The following is a 15,604-nucleotide window of genomic DNA, read 5'->3' on the forward strand; positions in this document are numbered from 1 at the left end:
GAAACTGTAAAACACTGGAGTTAATCATTAATGTAAAAATACAACCAGTGCCTTGCAGAGTTTCTAATTAATATCTTCCAATTAATTACAAATAAAGCAACATATTGACACGTTTCACACAAACTCCTGTATAACTCAGTGTCCTTGCAGTGTTACTTAAATTAATGTATTTATTTTAAAAACATTGTTTAAATATAGAGGATAAAGGTTCACAGAAACATTTACATGTGTATATATTTATATATTACATTGGACACCTTTTTAGAATTTTTCATTTGTTTATTAAATTAATTTTGAGTAAAATTTTGTCATGCTTTTTAACAATGATCTGGTTCAGTGATTTGAGAAGCTAGACTGAATTAGTTATTATCTAATGTTTTAATAATTAAAGAAATGTTCAGTTAAATGTTAGTCTCAGCTCTGTAATGTGGCTCTATTTAATGAATATTAAATTTTATACAATACAATATTAACTTTATAATAGTGTTTGATATTAACCATAAAGAAGTCTTTTGGTAGATCATATATGCAACAAAATATAATAAATAATTTCTAAATGAGGATAAAGATAATTACTAAGCAGTGAATGAGAATCATGAGGAATAGTTTGTATGTCCACAGCTGAGAAAGGTGGACTCCTCTCACAGATGTGTGTGTGCATTAGTGAGTTAGTGTGGTGTGTTTTCTCTCGTCCACAGTGTGTGTCATTGTGCTGTATCACATCCTCCCCCTCAGCACCTGCAGTCGCTCCCAGCTGCAGCAGTGCTTCTCTGTGCACTCTCACTGACCGAGGTTTTTGTACGGCGCTCTAACACTGTGTGAACACATAGCTACTACCGATCTCATGATAACTCTGACAGTAGTAATCTCCTGCATCTTCAGTCTGGACTCCTCTGATGGTCAGAGTGAAGTCAGTATCAGATCCACTGCCACTGAAACGAGCTGGAGTTCCTGTGTATGAGCTAGTAGCATCATGGATCAGGAGTTTAGGAGCTTCTCCAGGTTTCTGCAGGTACCAGTGAAGAGTATCACCGCTATACACTCTGCTACTGGTTCTACAGTTGAAGGTGACTGTTTTTCCTGGATCAGCAGTTTGCACTGAAGGAGTCTGAGTCACAGTCACCTGACCTCTGGATCCTGAAGAGAAACATACATTGTGTTTCTATGCTGTAAAGTGGTGTAGAATTCGTATGAAATGAAGTGTGTGAGGCTGTGAGTTGATGTTAAACTCTCACCTTGAGTCCAGAGGGCCAGTGTGCAGATGAAGACGCTGATCAAAGTCATGGTTGCTGTGGGTGAAGTTGCTGAGCAGCAGCTCTCAGTCATGAAGTGTTAAAGTCACAGGGCTATAAACACTCACAGAGCACTGAAGCATGGACTGCCAATTGCTTTTCTGGGAGAAATGAAACTCTTCAGTCCTGTTTATGCAAATCTCAGTTACACTTCACTGCTCTCTCTCTCTCTCTCTCTCTCTCTCTCTCTCTCTCTCTCTCAGGTTAAACACTAAATCAGTCTGTTTGTGTGAAGCTAAGTGTCTGTTGTACTTTAATTTCTTCATTTTACCAAAATTCCAGTTTGAGCTCCTTCATGACTCGACACTTCAACTCTGTATGACACAGACAGTGATGACAGTCATGAAATTAAGCATAATTAATCTGAAACTTTATAAGCAGAAGGATTTACACTTTATTCACTTTATTTAGTCTGAGACAGGAGCATCAGCACAGGAGGACAATCCCACCGGTACAGAGTATTCCTAACTTTGTGAAATTACACCAAAATAGTCCAATAAAATCCTGGATCTAGCTGAAATCATGAACTCTATTTTACATGGAATTTCCAGCTGTTTAGGAGCTGTCTGATTTCAGCACTGACTGTGTTTATCACACTGCACCCTGCTGCTGAATGACTCGTGTGAATGTAAACATGTAGACGTTTAATAAGTAGGAGTTGACCATAACTAGTTGTTCTTTTACTGAAGCTACTATGGACAATATATTCAGAGAAAAAACAGCTGCCGTTCTACAGTCAGTGCATAGCATCAGTGTTCAGGTAGAATATTCATTTTCAGACTTGCTGAAATATCTAACCCTAACCCTAGTAGTAACTGGGCTTTAACAGAACATGAATATGGACCTCATTAAACCATTTTCCCCTGTTTATACGACCTGTGTTCAGTCCCTGACCACCAGCATTAATAGCCTGGGTCAGTTCAGGACTCGTATTCTCAGGGAGTGTACACTATATCACCATGTACAGCTTGGTATGAATGATGACGACCTTACTGTATATGGATTTGCTTTAAAATGTTTTTCTTAAAATTTTCCTGTACATTCTGCATCATAGATTAATTTAATGGGCTACCTGGAGAAACCTGAGTGGGTACGTCTGCAAGAAGTACCTGATGACTCCATTTCCACTGCCACTGCCCCAAGACTGTTGAGCTTGCTTTGTGGAACAGTCCTCAGGTGAGATTGGTCATACTTTCTGCAGGAGTGGGTGGGAATGTTTAAACTGTATGTGTGAGTGGGTGGGAATGTTTAAACTGTATGTGGGAGATGGTGGGATTGATCAAGCATTCTGCAGAAATGGGTGAGATTGAAGATAGTCTGAGCAGGAGCAGATTGGGATTGGTCAGGAGCAGATTGGGATTGGTCAGGAGCAGACTGGGATTGGTCAGGAGCAGATTGGGATTGGTCAGGAGCAGGACTGGGATTGGTCAGGAGCAGACTGGGATTGGTCAGGAGCAGGACTGGGATTGGTCAGGAGCAGATTGGGATTGGTCAGGAGCAGATTGGGATTGGTCAGGAGCAGTTTGGGATTGGTCAGGAGCAGGACTGGTCAGAGCTTCTGTGTGGTTGTTGTTGGTCTCGGGTTGTTGATGCTGCTGATGTTGCAGTGTTTTTGAAGAATCTGTACAGAAAACCAGACAAAAGTTTTACATTTCACACTGCAATAAAGTCATGAAACTGTAAAACACTGGAGTTAATCATTAATGTAAAAATACAACCAGTGCCTTACAGAGTTTCTAATTAATGTCATCCAATTAATTACAAATAAAGCATCATATTGACACGTTTCACGCAAACTCCTGTATCACTCAGTGTCCTTGCTGCGTTACTGAAATTAATGTATTTATTTTAAAACACTCTTTAAATATAGAGGATTAAGATATAAAAAAAACATTTACATGTGTATTTCTGCATTACATTTTACATTTGTTTATTATATTTATTTTTAAATTAATTGCTATGCTTTTAAATAATTCTCGTGTTTATACTGATTTGAGAATGCTAGACTGAATTAATCATATCTAATGATTTAATAAAAATAATTATTATTATCTAATGGTTTGTTAATAATTAAAGACACATTCAGTTAAATGTCAGCTCTATAATGTGGCTCTATACACTGAACATTAAATTTATTATAATAAATTATTAAATCTATAAAAGTGTTTGATATTAACCATAAAGAAGTCTTTTGGTAAATCATATATGCAACAAAATATAAATATAATAAATACTTTCTTTAACTTTCTAAATGAGGATAAAGATAATTACTAAGCAGTGAAAGAGAATGATGAGGAATTGTTTGTATGTCCACAGCTGAGAAAGGTGGACTCCTCTCACAGATGTGTGTGTGCATTAGTGAGTTAGTGTGGTGTGTTTTCTCTCGTCCACAGTGTGTGTCATTGTGCTGTATCACATCCTCCCCCTCAGCACCTGCAGTCGCTCCCAGCTGCAGCAGTGCTTCTCTGTGCACTCTCACTGACCGAGGTTTTTGTACGGCGCTCTAACACTGTGTGAACACATAGCTACTACCGATCTCATGGTAACTCTGACAGTAGTAATCTCCTGCATCTTCAGTCTGGACTCCACTGATGGTCAGAGTGAAGTCAGTATCAGATCCACTGCCACTGAAACGAGCTGGAGTCCCTGTGTATGAGCTAGTAGCATAGTAGATCAGGAGTTTAGGAGCTTCTCCAGGTTTCTGCAGGTACCAGGCGAGACTGTCACCACCATACACGCTGCTACTGGTTCTACAGTTGAAGGTGACTGTTTTTCCTGGATCAGCAGTTTGCACTGAAGGAGTCTGAGTCACAGTCACCTGACCTCTGGATCCTGAAGAGAAACATAGATTGTGTTTCTATGCTGTAAAGTGGTGTAGAATTCGTATGAAATGAAGTGTGTGAGGCTGTGAGTTGATGTTAAACTCTCACCTTGAGTCCAGAGGGCCAGTGTGCAGATGAAGATGCTGATCAAAGTCATGGTTGCTGTGGGTGAAGTTGCTGAGCAGCAGCTCTCAGTCATGAAGTGTTAAAGTCACAGGGCTATAAACACTCGCAGAGCACTGAAGCATGGACTGGCAATGCAAAGTGTGTGTGTGTGTGTGTGTGTGTGTGTGTGTGTGTGTGTGTGTGTGTGTGTGTGTGTGTGTGCACTGCAGTGTGATGGAGGTTTTTGTACGATGGTTTCATTAGAATGTATCACTGTGGTGGACTTTTGGTGGAGGCTCCAAACTCGTGGTGAACAGTAAGTGTGTTTTCTTCTTTTAACACAAAATCCATTTAGTTCATTACTAATTACATGAATAAATAAACTTAAACTAAACAGATTATTTATGTTTATAATTGCAGAATTGATGTTATTGTGTATTATTAAGCTCTGATGAGGATCACATTTCAGTATCAGAACAGATCCCATATCAATGTTCTTGAACATTCAACAAATCTACAATTATTGATGTTAAATATGTAATAATTACACACTCGCTATATATTCGACATGCAATAACTCTGCAGTTCCTCTATAATAAACATTTAATAAATAGAGTTACTTTGTGCGGATGTAAAATCCAGATGAAAGCTGCTGTGTGTGTTTGTGTTAAACAATGAATATTTCTGTAATCAGCTAAATTTGTATTTGCTGCAGTTAAATATGCTGAAGGTTTGAACTATAAAGTAATAACACTTGTTATAAAAAATGATTTTTCCCAGATAAATTACAGTGTGGAACATGTTTGTTTTGTCTCTGCACTGAAACTGATGTCAAATAATAAAGTACTCAATGAAACTCAGTCATGAAGTCAGACTTTATTAGACTTAATTACTCTGTAAGATCAGACAGTTCCACAAAGTTACAGAAATATTTAATAATCATTTCTAATTGTGTGTGTGTGTGTGTGTGTGTGTGTGTGTGTGTGTGTGTGTATGTGTATGTGTGTGTGTGTGTGTGTGTGTGTGTGTGTGTTTCTCCTCTCCAGCGGGTCCCGTGGTGAAACCCTCCGTGTCTCTGCTCCCTCCGTCCCCTCTGCAGCTGTGTGAAGAATCGGCCTCGCTGCTCTGCCTGCTGTCTGGCTACTCTCCACAGGGGGCGCTGGTGAGCTGGACAGTGGACGGCTCAGAGGTGAAGAACGAGGTTCTGACCAGCGCAGAAGAAGAGAAGAACGGCCGTTACAGCCGCAGCAGCACCCTGACCCTCAGCAAAGACCTCTGGGAAAAGGGGGAGCAGTTCAGCTGTAGGGTCTCCCATAACAACGTCGATCATCCGGTCACGTTCAGAAAGAGTCAGTGTGAAGGCTAGTGGATCCAAGATAGAGTTTAACATAGAGCTGCTTATGATCCATCTACAATAGAGTTTCAATTCTAATACAATGCTGACATTTCTGTCTTTACTCTCTTCACTGTCCTGTTGCTCTTCCTGTAGTTTTTGCTGAAATAAAGCTGAGTTTTGGACGTTGTGTGTTCTTTTATTGGAGTTAATAGTGATGATCAGTGTGATGAGAGAGTGGGATTAGCTGTAGATTCAGTGCTGTGTGTTGTGCTTCAGTGAGTTTGACTGAAGGAAGTTGAACATCTGGTGAAGTTTCTGCTCTATTCTGGGAGAAATTAAACTCTTCAGTCCTGTTCATGCAAATCTCACTTCCACCTCACCTCTCTCTCTCTCTCTCTCTCTCTCTCTCTCTCTCTCTCTCTCTCTCTCTCTCTCTCTCTTACATGAATTTACCTTTTCATAAACCATACCTGGTTCTGACTTAATAATAACACAGACACAGACAGTAATGAAATTCTACCTGACTGTATATCAAAACTCTTGTAGAAACAGTTATTAGTTGGTTTAAATTATATCGGTCTGAAGTCAATTTCCCTTTTGGTTCAGTTGCATTACAGGCTACAAACATAGTTTATTACTGATCCCTTTTATTGCCCATATCTAACAAAGAGTAATCCATCCATCCATCCATTTTCTGTACCACTTATCCTTCAGTGTCACAGGGAACCTGGAGCCAATCCCAGGGAGGATCGGGCACAAGGTGGGGTACACCCTGGACAGGGTGCCAGTCCAACACAGGGCACAATCACATACACATTCACACACCCATTCATACACTACTGACAGTTTGGACATGCCAATCACCCTACCATGCATGTCTTTGGACTGGAGGGAGGAAACCAGAGTACCCAGAGGAAATCCCAGCAAACTCTGCACACACAGTGGGAATCAAATCCCAAACCCTGTTGGTGTGAGGTGAACGTGCTAACCACTAAACCATCGTGCACGAGACTTTTTGTATTTGGACAGGAGCCTTTGTGTTTTTACTCCCCGTGTGCAAGTATTGGCTGATTTACTCCAGGTGTCTGTGATTTTAGTTTAATGATGTTTGTTCTTTAAACCCCTCATGTTGCTGTGCACTTCCCGCAGTATTATATTCGTTTACGTTATGTAGGATGAGTTCGCATGTAGTAGCGAATGCGTGTAGCATGCTAGCGGTCTTGGTTCCATACCCTGTTTTCGTGTAATGCCTAAACTTTAGTCCCCTGTGTAATCTAGCCAGTCCTGTTCAGTATACACCGCGTTCCTTGTTTATTATTTGCTTGATTTATTAATAAAGACATCGCTCCTGCGCTTACTTCCTGGTTACCGTCTCGTGTTGTTACAGGAGCACTGGCCAGGTCTTCAACACTACTACAGAAAAACTGTCTGATGGATTTACACTTAATTCACTTTATTTAGTCTGAGACAGGAGCATCAGTACAGGAGGACAATCCCACAGATACAGAGTATTCATAACTAGGGATGTCACGATACCATAAATCCAGTAGTTGGTACCGATACCAGCAAAAATACACGATACTCAAGACCAAAGTCGACACCACAGTGTGTAAAAAATAAATAAATAATACTTAAACATTAATTCCTTTATTTAAAACATTTTAGCATTACAAAACACAAAATACAATATTGGCAACAGTCACATAATCTAAAAAAGGAATTACAAAATAGATATATAATAAATATGTAGGCATAAAATGTTTTTTCTTTGAGGGGTTCTGAAATGAGGTCTCTGGTTTCGGTGTATAGTTTGGGGAACTCTGTATACATGAAGTAATTTCTGCTTGGTAGCTGGTATCTGGGGTTGAACTGCTGAAGCATTTGCTGGAATCCATGCTTTTCTACAGTGTAGACAGGAACTTGATCCATGAATATAAATTCAGAAACTGCCCTGTCCAGTTTCCTTTCTTCGTTGAGTTTTTGTCATGTTTTCTGTGCCTTTTATAAGCTGCTCTTAAGGTTGGCTGTGTTAATGTTTGCTGACTTTGCTCCTGACTCTCCTGGTGGACATCCTCCTCTGGCTGATACTGGAGAGAGAGAGAGAGAGAGAGAGAGAGAGAGAGAGAGAGAGAGAGATTGATTTTAGTTATCCAACACGGTCTGACAATGACTAAAACAGTGGAGTCTACAGGTTCTAAGGTGCGCTCCTAAACACACACCTTATACACTGAATGCAAGCATTAGTTTAAATTCACTGACATGGTCTCAGGCCGAAAAGATTTATTAAAACCATTAAAGTTAAAATGATTATTTAATCTAGTCACATGAGGCTATATTTATCTGACAGGACACGGGCTGAATGGAGATGCATGGTGGCCCATTAGGAGGTAGTTTATAACATTGCAATGTGTCAGCATCATTAACAAATAACTGTCTATCTCTAACATTACATGGAGCATAACATTAGCTGGTTTCACGACAACAATGCACCTGCCTCAAACAAACATAATATAGGACTCGTCTTTCAGGATAAGGATTAGAAGTTTTATAGGTTGTTTCACGTTAATATGATTTGAAACTCACTCATCTTGAATTCTTTGAAGAGATCGGGGTGCCTGTCTTTCAGGTGCTTCGCCAAATTCGAGGTGTTTCCTCCCTTTGTTTGAAGTGAACGATGGCATCGTTTGCACACCGGCTTCAGAGCATCAATTATATGTCCGTTTTTATCCGCCTAGAATGCGAAGTATTTCCATATTCGACGCTTGCCTTTTTCCTCTCGACGAGTCGGGGAGGAGCTGAACTTGTCGCCATAGCATCTTTTGCAGTTTTGCCCCGTGTGCGTAGTTCTTCTTCTTTATCACTTGTGGACCGACTAAAACACTCCCGCATATTTCCTGCACCCTTCAGGTTCGGAAGAATCGCAACCCCGGTACTTTCTTTACAAACGATACCAACGGAACGGCAGAAAGACAAGTACCGTCATGTTTTAAGAATGTTGGTACCGACTTGGTACCGAAGTATCGGTTATCGTGACATCCCTATTCCTAACTTTGTGAAATTTTACAAAAATAGTCCAATAAACTCCTGGATCCAGCTTGAATCATGAACTTTATTGTACATGGAATTTCCAGCTGTTTAGGAGCTGCCTGACCTCAGCATTGAATGCATTTATGGTGTCACACTGCACCCTGGTGGTGAATGACTCATGTAAATGTAGACACTTGCAAGTTTAATAAGTAGGAGTTGAACATAACTACAGTAATTGTTCTTTTTACCTAAGCTACTACAGGCAATATATTCAGAGAAAAAAGGTAGCAAACACAGGTAAAAACATCTATAAATGGATTTACAGAAGGCAAAAATGATCTACAAATTGCACAAATCCTCTCCAAATGAAACTCACTGTCACATCAGCATCCCATGATCCTCAGCCTGCATCCCTAGTCAAGCTTCTGTCCCCATGTACAGTCACCGGATTACTATTGACCCTCAGCTGTTTGCACTCACACTACTCCCTTTAAATAACCTGGACTCTTATTAATACTTTGTGAAGTCTCACTTCAGCATTGTATCTGTAAATATTTCAAGCTGGTTATCTGTCTGTTTTCATTCGTATTATCATCTTAGCCTGCTTTATATTTACTAAAACAGGTAAACATGACTGAAGCAGGTAAACAAGACTTAACTAGACTAACCTTAATTAAACGTCATAAATTAGACCTGAGAGGTGTCATTTATGACATTAAATTTAAATCTTAATTATTTAAAATATAATAAAGGTAATTACTAAGCAGTTATTCAGAGTGATCAGGAAATGTTTGTATGTTTGTAAGTAAATGCTTCATATTTCACAGTATTTATGCCGTGCAGAGACAACTAAAATGGATGTGTGGTGTATAGATGTAGGAGTTTAAAAAAGACAAATGCACTGCTTGATATTCTATCGTTCCTACTATATTAAATTATCAGATTTTCACCAGAAGAAAAAAATATTATTTCTTAACTGTATGAATTCCAAATAAAACCAAATTCACTCCATCACTTATCATTTCTATCTACTACAGTAACTAGATTTTAAAAGTAATCACTTCATTAAATTTGCATTTAATTATTCCAGTAAATTAAACAACATAAAACAATTACTATGAATTTAAATATAACAAACATTGAGTTATTTGAGTTGCTGTTTGTTCGGATGTTTTGATCACTAGGTGAGAAGTGAGAAACGCTCACACTCCAAACACTCACTTTTATACAAAACGTTAAACATACACAACGATTTAAACTGATATGAAGTGTATAAAGTTTAAAAAGACTGAAAATGTGTTACAGTTAATCACCTTCTAGCACCTGAGATATCACCTGCAGCATGATGGAGTTTCTCCGGGTGTACTGTGCAACAGAACCATCTGGTGATATGGAGCTGGGAAAAGTGTCAAAATTGAAAAACATTGTTTCACTCCCCAGGAGCGGTCGACCAAGAAAGATAACTCCAAGGGAAAGACGTGTAATAGTCTGCGAGGTCACAAAGGAACCCAGGGTAATTTCCAAGGAACTAAAGCCCTTTCTCACATTGGCTAATGTTAATGTGCATGAGTCCACCATCAGGAGAACACTGAACAACAATGGTGTGCATGGCAGGGTCGCAAGGAGAAAGCCACTGCTTTCTAAAAAATTAATCGCTTCCTTTCTGCAGTTTGCTAAAGATCACATGGACAAGAAAGAAGGCTGTTGGAAAAATGTTGACTTGAACGTTGACTTCGTCACCACCACTAAATAACTCTTTCTATCTTTATTCTGTTGGCAATGTATCACATTCATAATGCAGATTTGGTCATTCAAAACCATGTATATCTTTATTTCTGAATGAACTACAACAATATATAGTACTACTGAACTGAACAAAAGTGAAATCCAATCCAAATCCTATACATGAACTTACCGGTGGCTCCTAAAGCAAAGAAAACTCATTTTAAAACATTCAATGGCATATAACCTTCCAGTGGAGCTTCGATTTCATTTTGATCAAAACATTTGTACTTTTTTGACCTAGAGCCAGCTGATCATCTTATTTTTTTCATTGTATGCACTCAAATACTTTTTGGGAAGATATGTCAGCTGGTTGGAAACAAAGCTCGAATCATGGCCTACTTTTTCTACAAACCATATTGTATTATATTTGGAATGTTGTTGGACGAAAAAAAAAGTCTGAATTTGTCATTAATGTAATGTTGCTTCTGGGTAAATGTTAAAACAAGGCAAACCCCTTATTTCTCCGTATTTAAGAGAGACTTTGTTTGGAATTATGTTCCATTATAAAAATGTATGAGGGGTAAACAGACCTTCCCATTCACTTCAATGATAAGAGACTTGGGTTTTTTTTATTATTATTATTTTAGGACTCATTGGACAGTGTTAGGACTCATTCCTACACCACTCTATTACTGACATTTATACTCCTAAACAATCATACATATTGTATTAACATCATAACATTAGTTAAACTATAGAGCAGAATATCTAAAACAGGTTAACGAGATAGAAAATGAAACGTATAAGAGTATGAACTGTCACAGACGAGGCTAGCTAGCTTGTTAACTTGAGAATACTTCCGCTCAGAGTTGTGGATATAAGTGGAAACACAGCATTTAAAGCCGTTCTCCTTCTTACTAGACGGAGTGACAGATGCCAACCTCACAATGCGGCCGACATCGTTAACAGTAATCCGCGGAAGATCTTACAAGCAGCGAGTGTACAAAGCCGGGCTGACAGCGCTCACTGAATCTAATCACTTCCGGTCGCGGTGGCCACTCAGATCAATGCGGAAGTCCTTCATTACACTGCGCGAGTAACGGCTTTATCTACATGCCTGAGACTCCAAACGGCTCCAACGTGCAGATTCACCGCAAGGAATCGTTTAAGAGAATCGACTCTTTCAACAACGGTACATCGGCCAGATTCTACACTGGGATTGGGTGTAATTATAGCTTTAGCATGTTGTCTCTGGTTCTTTTGTGCTTTCTGGTTTTTATTCACATTTTATTTCATCCTGATTTTCTGCTCTTCAGCTTGAGAAAACCATGTAAAGAACAAAGCACTGAACTAAGAGACACGTGTATGATTCAGTGGAACGTTGGAATACATCCATAATGCACCTCGGCAAACAACGACACAAAAACACAAACAAAATGTTTAAAACTCCGTTATTTCCAATGAGCTTTTGCAGTAAATGATTATAAACTCCTCCTCCATAAGAACATTTTTGTGAGTTTAACATGAACCCGAAGCATTCTGGTGCACTCTGACAAGAAAATAAAGGGAAAAGAAAACATTTGCTTCAAGTAAAAAAAATAATAATAAAAACACATTTATTGACACCACTTCATTTGAACTTTTTGGTATACCAGCCATCTCGGTTTGGCAGTGTGCCAAGAGGGCATGAGAGCCCTTGTTTCTGTAATTTATTTATCTCGATCAGAGGCTACATTTTGCATATTTTTATTAAAATTCTGTGACCTGGGGAACCTGTGCTGGACTCCATTCACCTCTGTTTTGGCCTCAACCTTCAGCCAGGACCAGCTCCATCTGCACCTCAGCCCTGACTCCAGCTGTGCTACAGAAACAGCATCTTCCTCTTTAAGCACCAGTGAACGCCATTGAAGATCCCCTTTAGGAGAAATGTCCCACCACCCAGCTGAAGAGGACGTTTTGGTTGGATTTCAGACCTGTTTGTAATTGCCTGAAGTGCTGGGCCACCACCTCAGTTTGAAAAGTGCTGGGTCAAATGCCAGCTCGCTCCCGTTGCCCTCGACAACGTGGTATGGTAAAGAGGGTACTTTCAAAATGCAGATTTTATTTTGTCTGTAAATTCTTTAGGTTACTAAAAATACAGAGACTTTCCATGTTTCATTCCAAACTACAGTTCAAGTGGGCTATGCTCAATATGTATAAAAAATGAAGTAAAATGATTAATTACATATGGGTTTTGTTCACCTAGCTTATTGGTAGAGGTGGACGTGGTTACATTATGTTGGTGTAGAAGGTGACGTACAGAGCAGTCAAGTTAAAGTTTGATAGATTGCTATGCAACATATTCCTGTGCCAGTGCATTAATATTCAACATGTAGAAGGTTCTGCAGATAAATCGCATGGAAATGTTTGTTCTGTGAGACTGGGTGGGACGGGATTGGTCAGAGTTTGATCAGGAGTAGGTGGGATTATTCAGACTTTCTGCGTGGTTGTTGTAGGTCTCAGGTTGTTGACCCTGTTGCTGTAAAACACTGGAGTTAATAATTAATGTAAAAATACAACAAGTGCCTTGCAGAGTTTCTAATTAGTATCTTCCAATTAATTACAAATAAAGCACCGTATTGACGCGTTTCACACAAACTCCTGTATAACTCAGTGTCCTTGCTGCGTTACTGAAATTAATGTATTTATTTTAAAAACACTGTTTAAATATAGAGGATAAAGGTTCGCAGAAACATTTACATGTGTATTTATTTATGTATTACACTGGACACCTTTTTAGAATTTTAAATTTGTTTATTAAATTAATTTTAAATAAATTTTGTCATGCTTTTTAACAATGATCTGGTTCAGTGATTTGAGAAGCTAGACTGAATTAGTTATTATCTAATGTTTTAATAATTAAAGAAATGTTCAGTTAAATGTTAGTCTCAGCTCTATAATGTGGCTCTATTTAATGAATATTAAAGTTTATACAATACAATATTAACTTTATAATAGTGTTTGATATTAACCATAAAGAAGTCTTTTGGTAGATGATATATGCAACAAAATATAATAAATAATTTCTAAATGAGGATAAAGATAATTACTAAGCAGTGAAAGAGAATGATGAGGAATTGTTTGTATGTCCACAGCTGAGAAGGGTGGACTCCTCTCACAGATGTGTGTGTGCATTAGTGAGTTAGTGTGGTGTGTTTTCTCTCGTCCACAGTGTGTGTCATTGTGCTGTATCACATCCTCCCCCTCAGCACCTGCAGTCGCTCCCAGCTGCAGCAGTGCTTCTCTGTGCACTCTCACTGACCGAGGTTTTTGTACGGCGCTCTAACACTGTGTGAACACTCCACTACCACTGATCCAGTGTTCACTCTGACAGTAGTAATCTCCTGCATCTTCAGTCTGGACTCCTCTGATGGTCAGAGTGAAGTCAGTATTAGATCCACTGCCACTGAAACGAGCTGGAGTCCCTGTGTATGAGCTAGTAGCATAGTAGATCAGGAGTTTAGGAGCTTCTCCAGGTTTCTGCAGGTACCAGTGTAGATTGCTACCACCATGCACGCTGCTACTGGTTCTACAGTTGAAGGTGACTGTTTTTCCTGGATCAGCAGTTTGCACTGAAGGAGTCTGAGTCACAGTCACCTGACCTCTGGATCCTGAAGAGAAACATAGATTGTGTTTCTATGCTGTAAAGTGGTGTAGAATTCGTATGAAATGAAGTGTGTGAGGCTGTGAGTTGATGTTAAACTCTCACCTTGAGTCCAGAGGACCAGTGTGCAGATGAAGACGCTGATCAAAGTCATGGTTGCTGTGGGTGAAGTTGCTGAGCAGCAGCTCTCAGTCATGAAGTGTTAAAGTCACAGGGCTATAAACACTCGCAGAGCACTGAAGCATGGACTGGCAATGCAAAGTGTGTGTGCGTGTGTGTGTGTGTGTGCGTGTGTGTGCGCGTGTGTGTGCGTGTGTGTGCGTGTGTGTGTGTGTGTGTGTGTGTGTGTGTGTGTGTGTGTGTGTGTGTGTGTGTGTGTGTGTGTGTGTGTGTGCACTGCAGTGTGATGGAGGTTTTTGTACGATGGTTTCATTAGAATGTATCACTGTGGTGGACTTTTGGTGGAGGCTCCAAACTCGTGGTGAACAGTAAGTGTGTTTTCTTCTTTTAACACAAAATCCATTTAGTTCATTACTAATTACATGAATAAATAAACTTAAACTAAACAGATTATTTATGTTTATAATTGCAGAATTGATGTTATTGTGTATTATTAAGCTCGGATGAGGAACATATTTCAGTATCAGAACAGATCCCATATCAATCTTCTTGAACATTCAACAAATCTACAATTATTGATGTTAAATATGTAATAATTACACACTCGCTATATATTTGACATGCAATAACTCTGCAGTTCCTCTATAATAAACATTTAATAAATAGAGTTACTTTGTGCGGATGTAAAATCCAGATGAAAGCTGCTGTGTGTGTTTGTGTTAAACAATGAATATTTCTGTAATCAGCTACATTTGTATTTGCTGCAGTTAAATATGCTGAAGGTTTGAACTATAAAGTAATAACACTTGTTATAAAAAATGATTTTTCCCAGATAAATTACAGTATGGAACATGTTTGTTTTGTCTCTGCACTGAAACTGATGTCAAATAATAAAGTACTCGATGAAACTCAGTCATGAAGTCAGACTTGATTAGACTTAATTACTCTATAAGATCAGACAGTTCCACAAAGTTACAGAAATATTTCATAATCACTTCTAATTGTGTGTGTGTGTGTGTGTGTGTGTGTGTGTGTGTGTGTGTGTGTGTGTGTTTCTCCTCTCCAGCGGGTACCACAGCTCCCTCCGTGTCTCTGCTCCCTCCGTCCCCTCTGCAGCTGTCTGAGGGATCGGCCTCGCTGCTCTGCCTGCTGTCTGGCTACTCTCCACAGGGGGCGCTGGTGAGCTGGACAGTGGACGGCTCACAGGTGAAGAACGAGGTTCTGACCAGCGCAGAAGAAGAGAAGAACGGCCGTTACAGCCGCAGCAGCACCCTGACCCTCAGCAAAGACCTCTGGGAAAAGGGGGAGGAGTTCAGCTGTAGGGTCTCCCATAACAACGTCGATCATCCGGTCACGTTCAGAAAGAGTCAGTGTGAAGGCTAGTGGATCCAAGATAGAGTTTAACATAGAGCTGCTTATGATCCATCTACAATAGAGTTTCAATTCTACACAATGCTGACATTTCTGTCTTTACTCTCTTCACTGTTCTGTTGCTCTTCCTGTAGTTTTTGCTGAAATAAAGCTGAGTTTTGGA

General features: G+C 39.4%; 2 long non-coding RNA genes and 2 gene segments (V, D, J or C); 2 read left to right on the top strand and 2 right to left on the bottom strand.

Annotated features, from left to right (window-relative positions):
• Positions 1 to 808: 808 nt before the first annotated feature.
• Positions 809 to 1,284, bottom strand: LOC108261783 (immunoglobulin kappa variable 6-21-like). The segment is given in 2 exon segments: positions 809 to 1,137; positions 1,236 to 1,284. Coding segments are annotated over 2 exon segments (378 nt in total).
• A 3,013-nt stretch (positions 1,285 to 4,297) lies between these two features.
• LOC128635439 (uncharacterized) lies at positions 4,298 to 5,737 on the top strand. The gene is made up of 2 exons (XR_008398408.1): positions 4,298 to 4,535; positions 5,266 to 5,737. It is a non-coding gene; the product is annotated as an uncharacterized LOC128635439 (long non-coding RNA).
• A 7,891-nt stretch (positions 5,738 to 13,628) lies between these two features.
• Positions 13,629 to 14,104, bottom strand: LOC108262444 (immunoglobulin kappa variable 6-21-like). The segment is given in 2 exon segments: positions 13,629 to 13,957; positions 14,056 to 14,104. Coding segments are annotated over 2 exon segments (378 nt in total).
• Positions 14,105 to 14,203: 99 nt separating this feature from the next.
• On the top strand, positions 14,204 to 15,604 carry LOC128635441 (uncharacterized). Its single transcript, XR_008398410.1, has 2 exons — positions 14,204 to 14,438; positions 15,137 to 15,604. It is a non-coding gene; the product is annotated as an uncharacterized LOC128635441 (long non-coding RNA).

Source organism: Ictalurus punctatus, chromosome 19, assembly GCF_001660625.3.
Source record: "Ictalurus punctatus breed USDA103 chromosome 19, Coco_2.0, whole genome shotgun sequence".
In the NCBI taxonomy this organism is placed as follows: domain Eukaryota; kingdom Metazoa; phylum Chordata; class Actinopteri; order Siluriformes; family Ictaluridae; genus Ictalurus; species Ictalurus punctatus.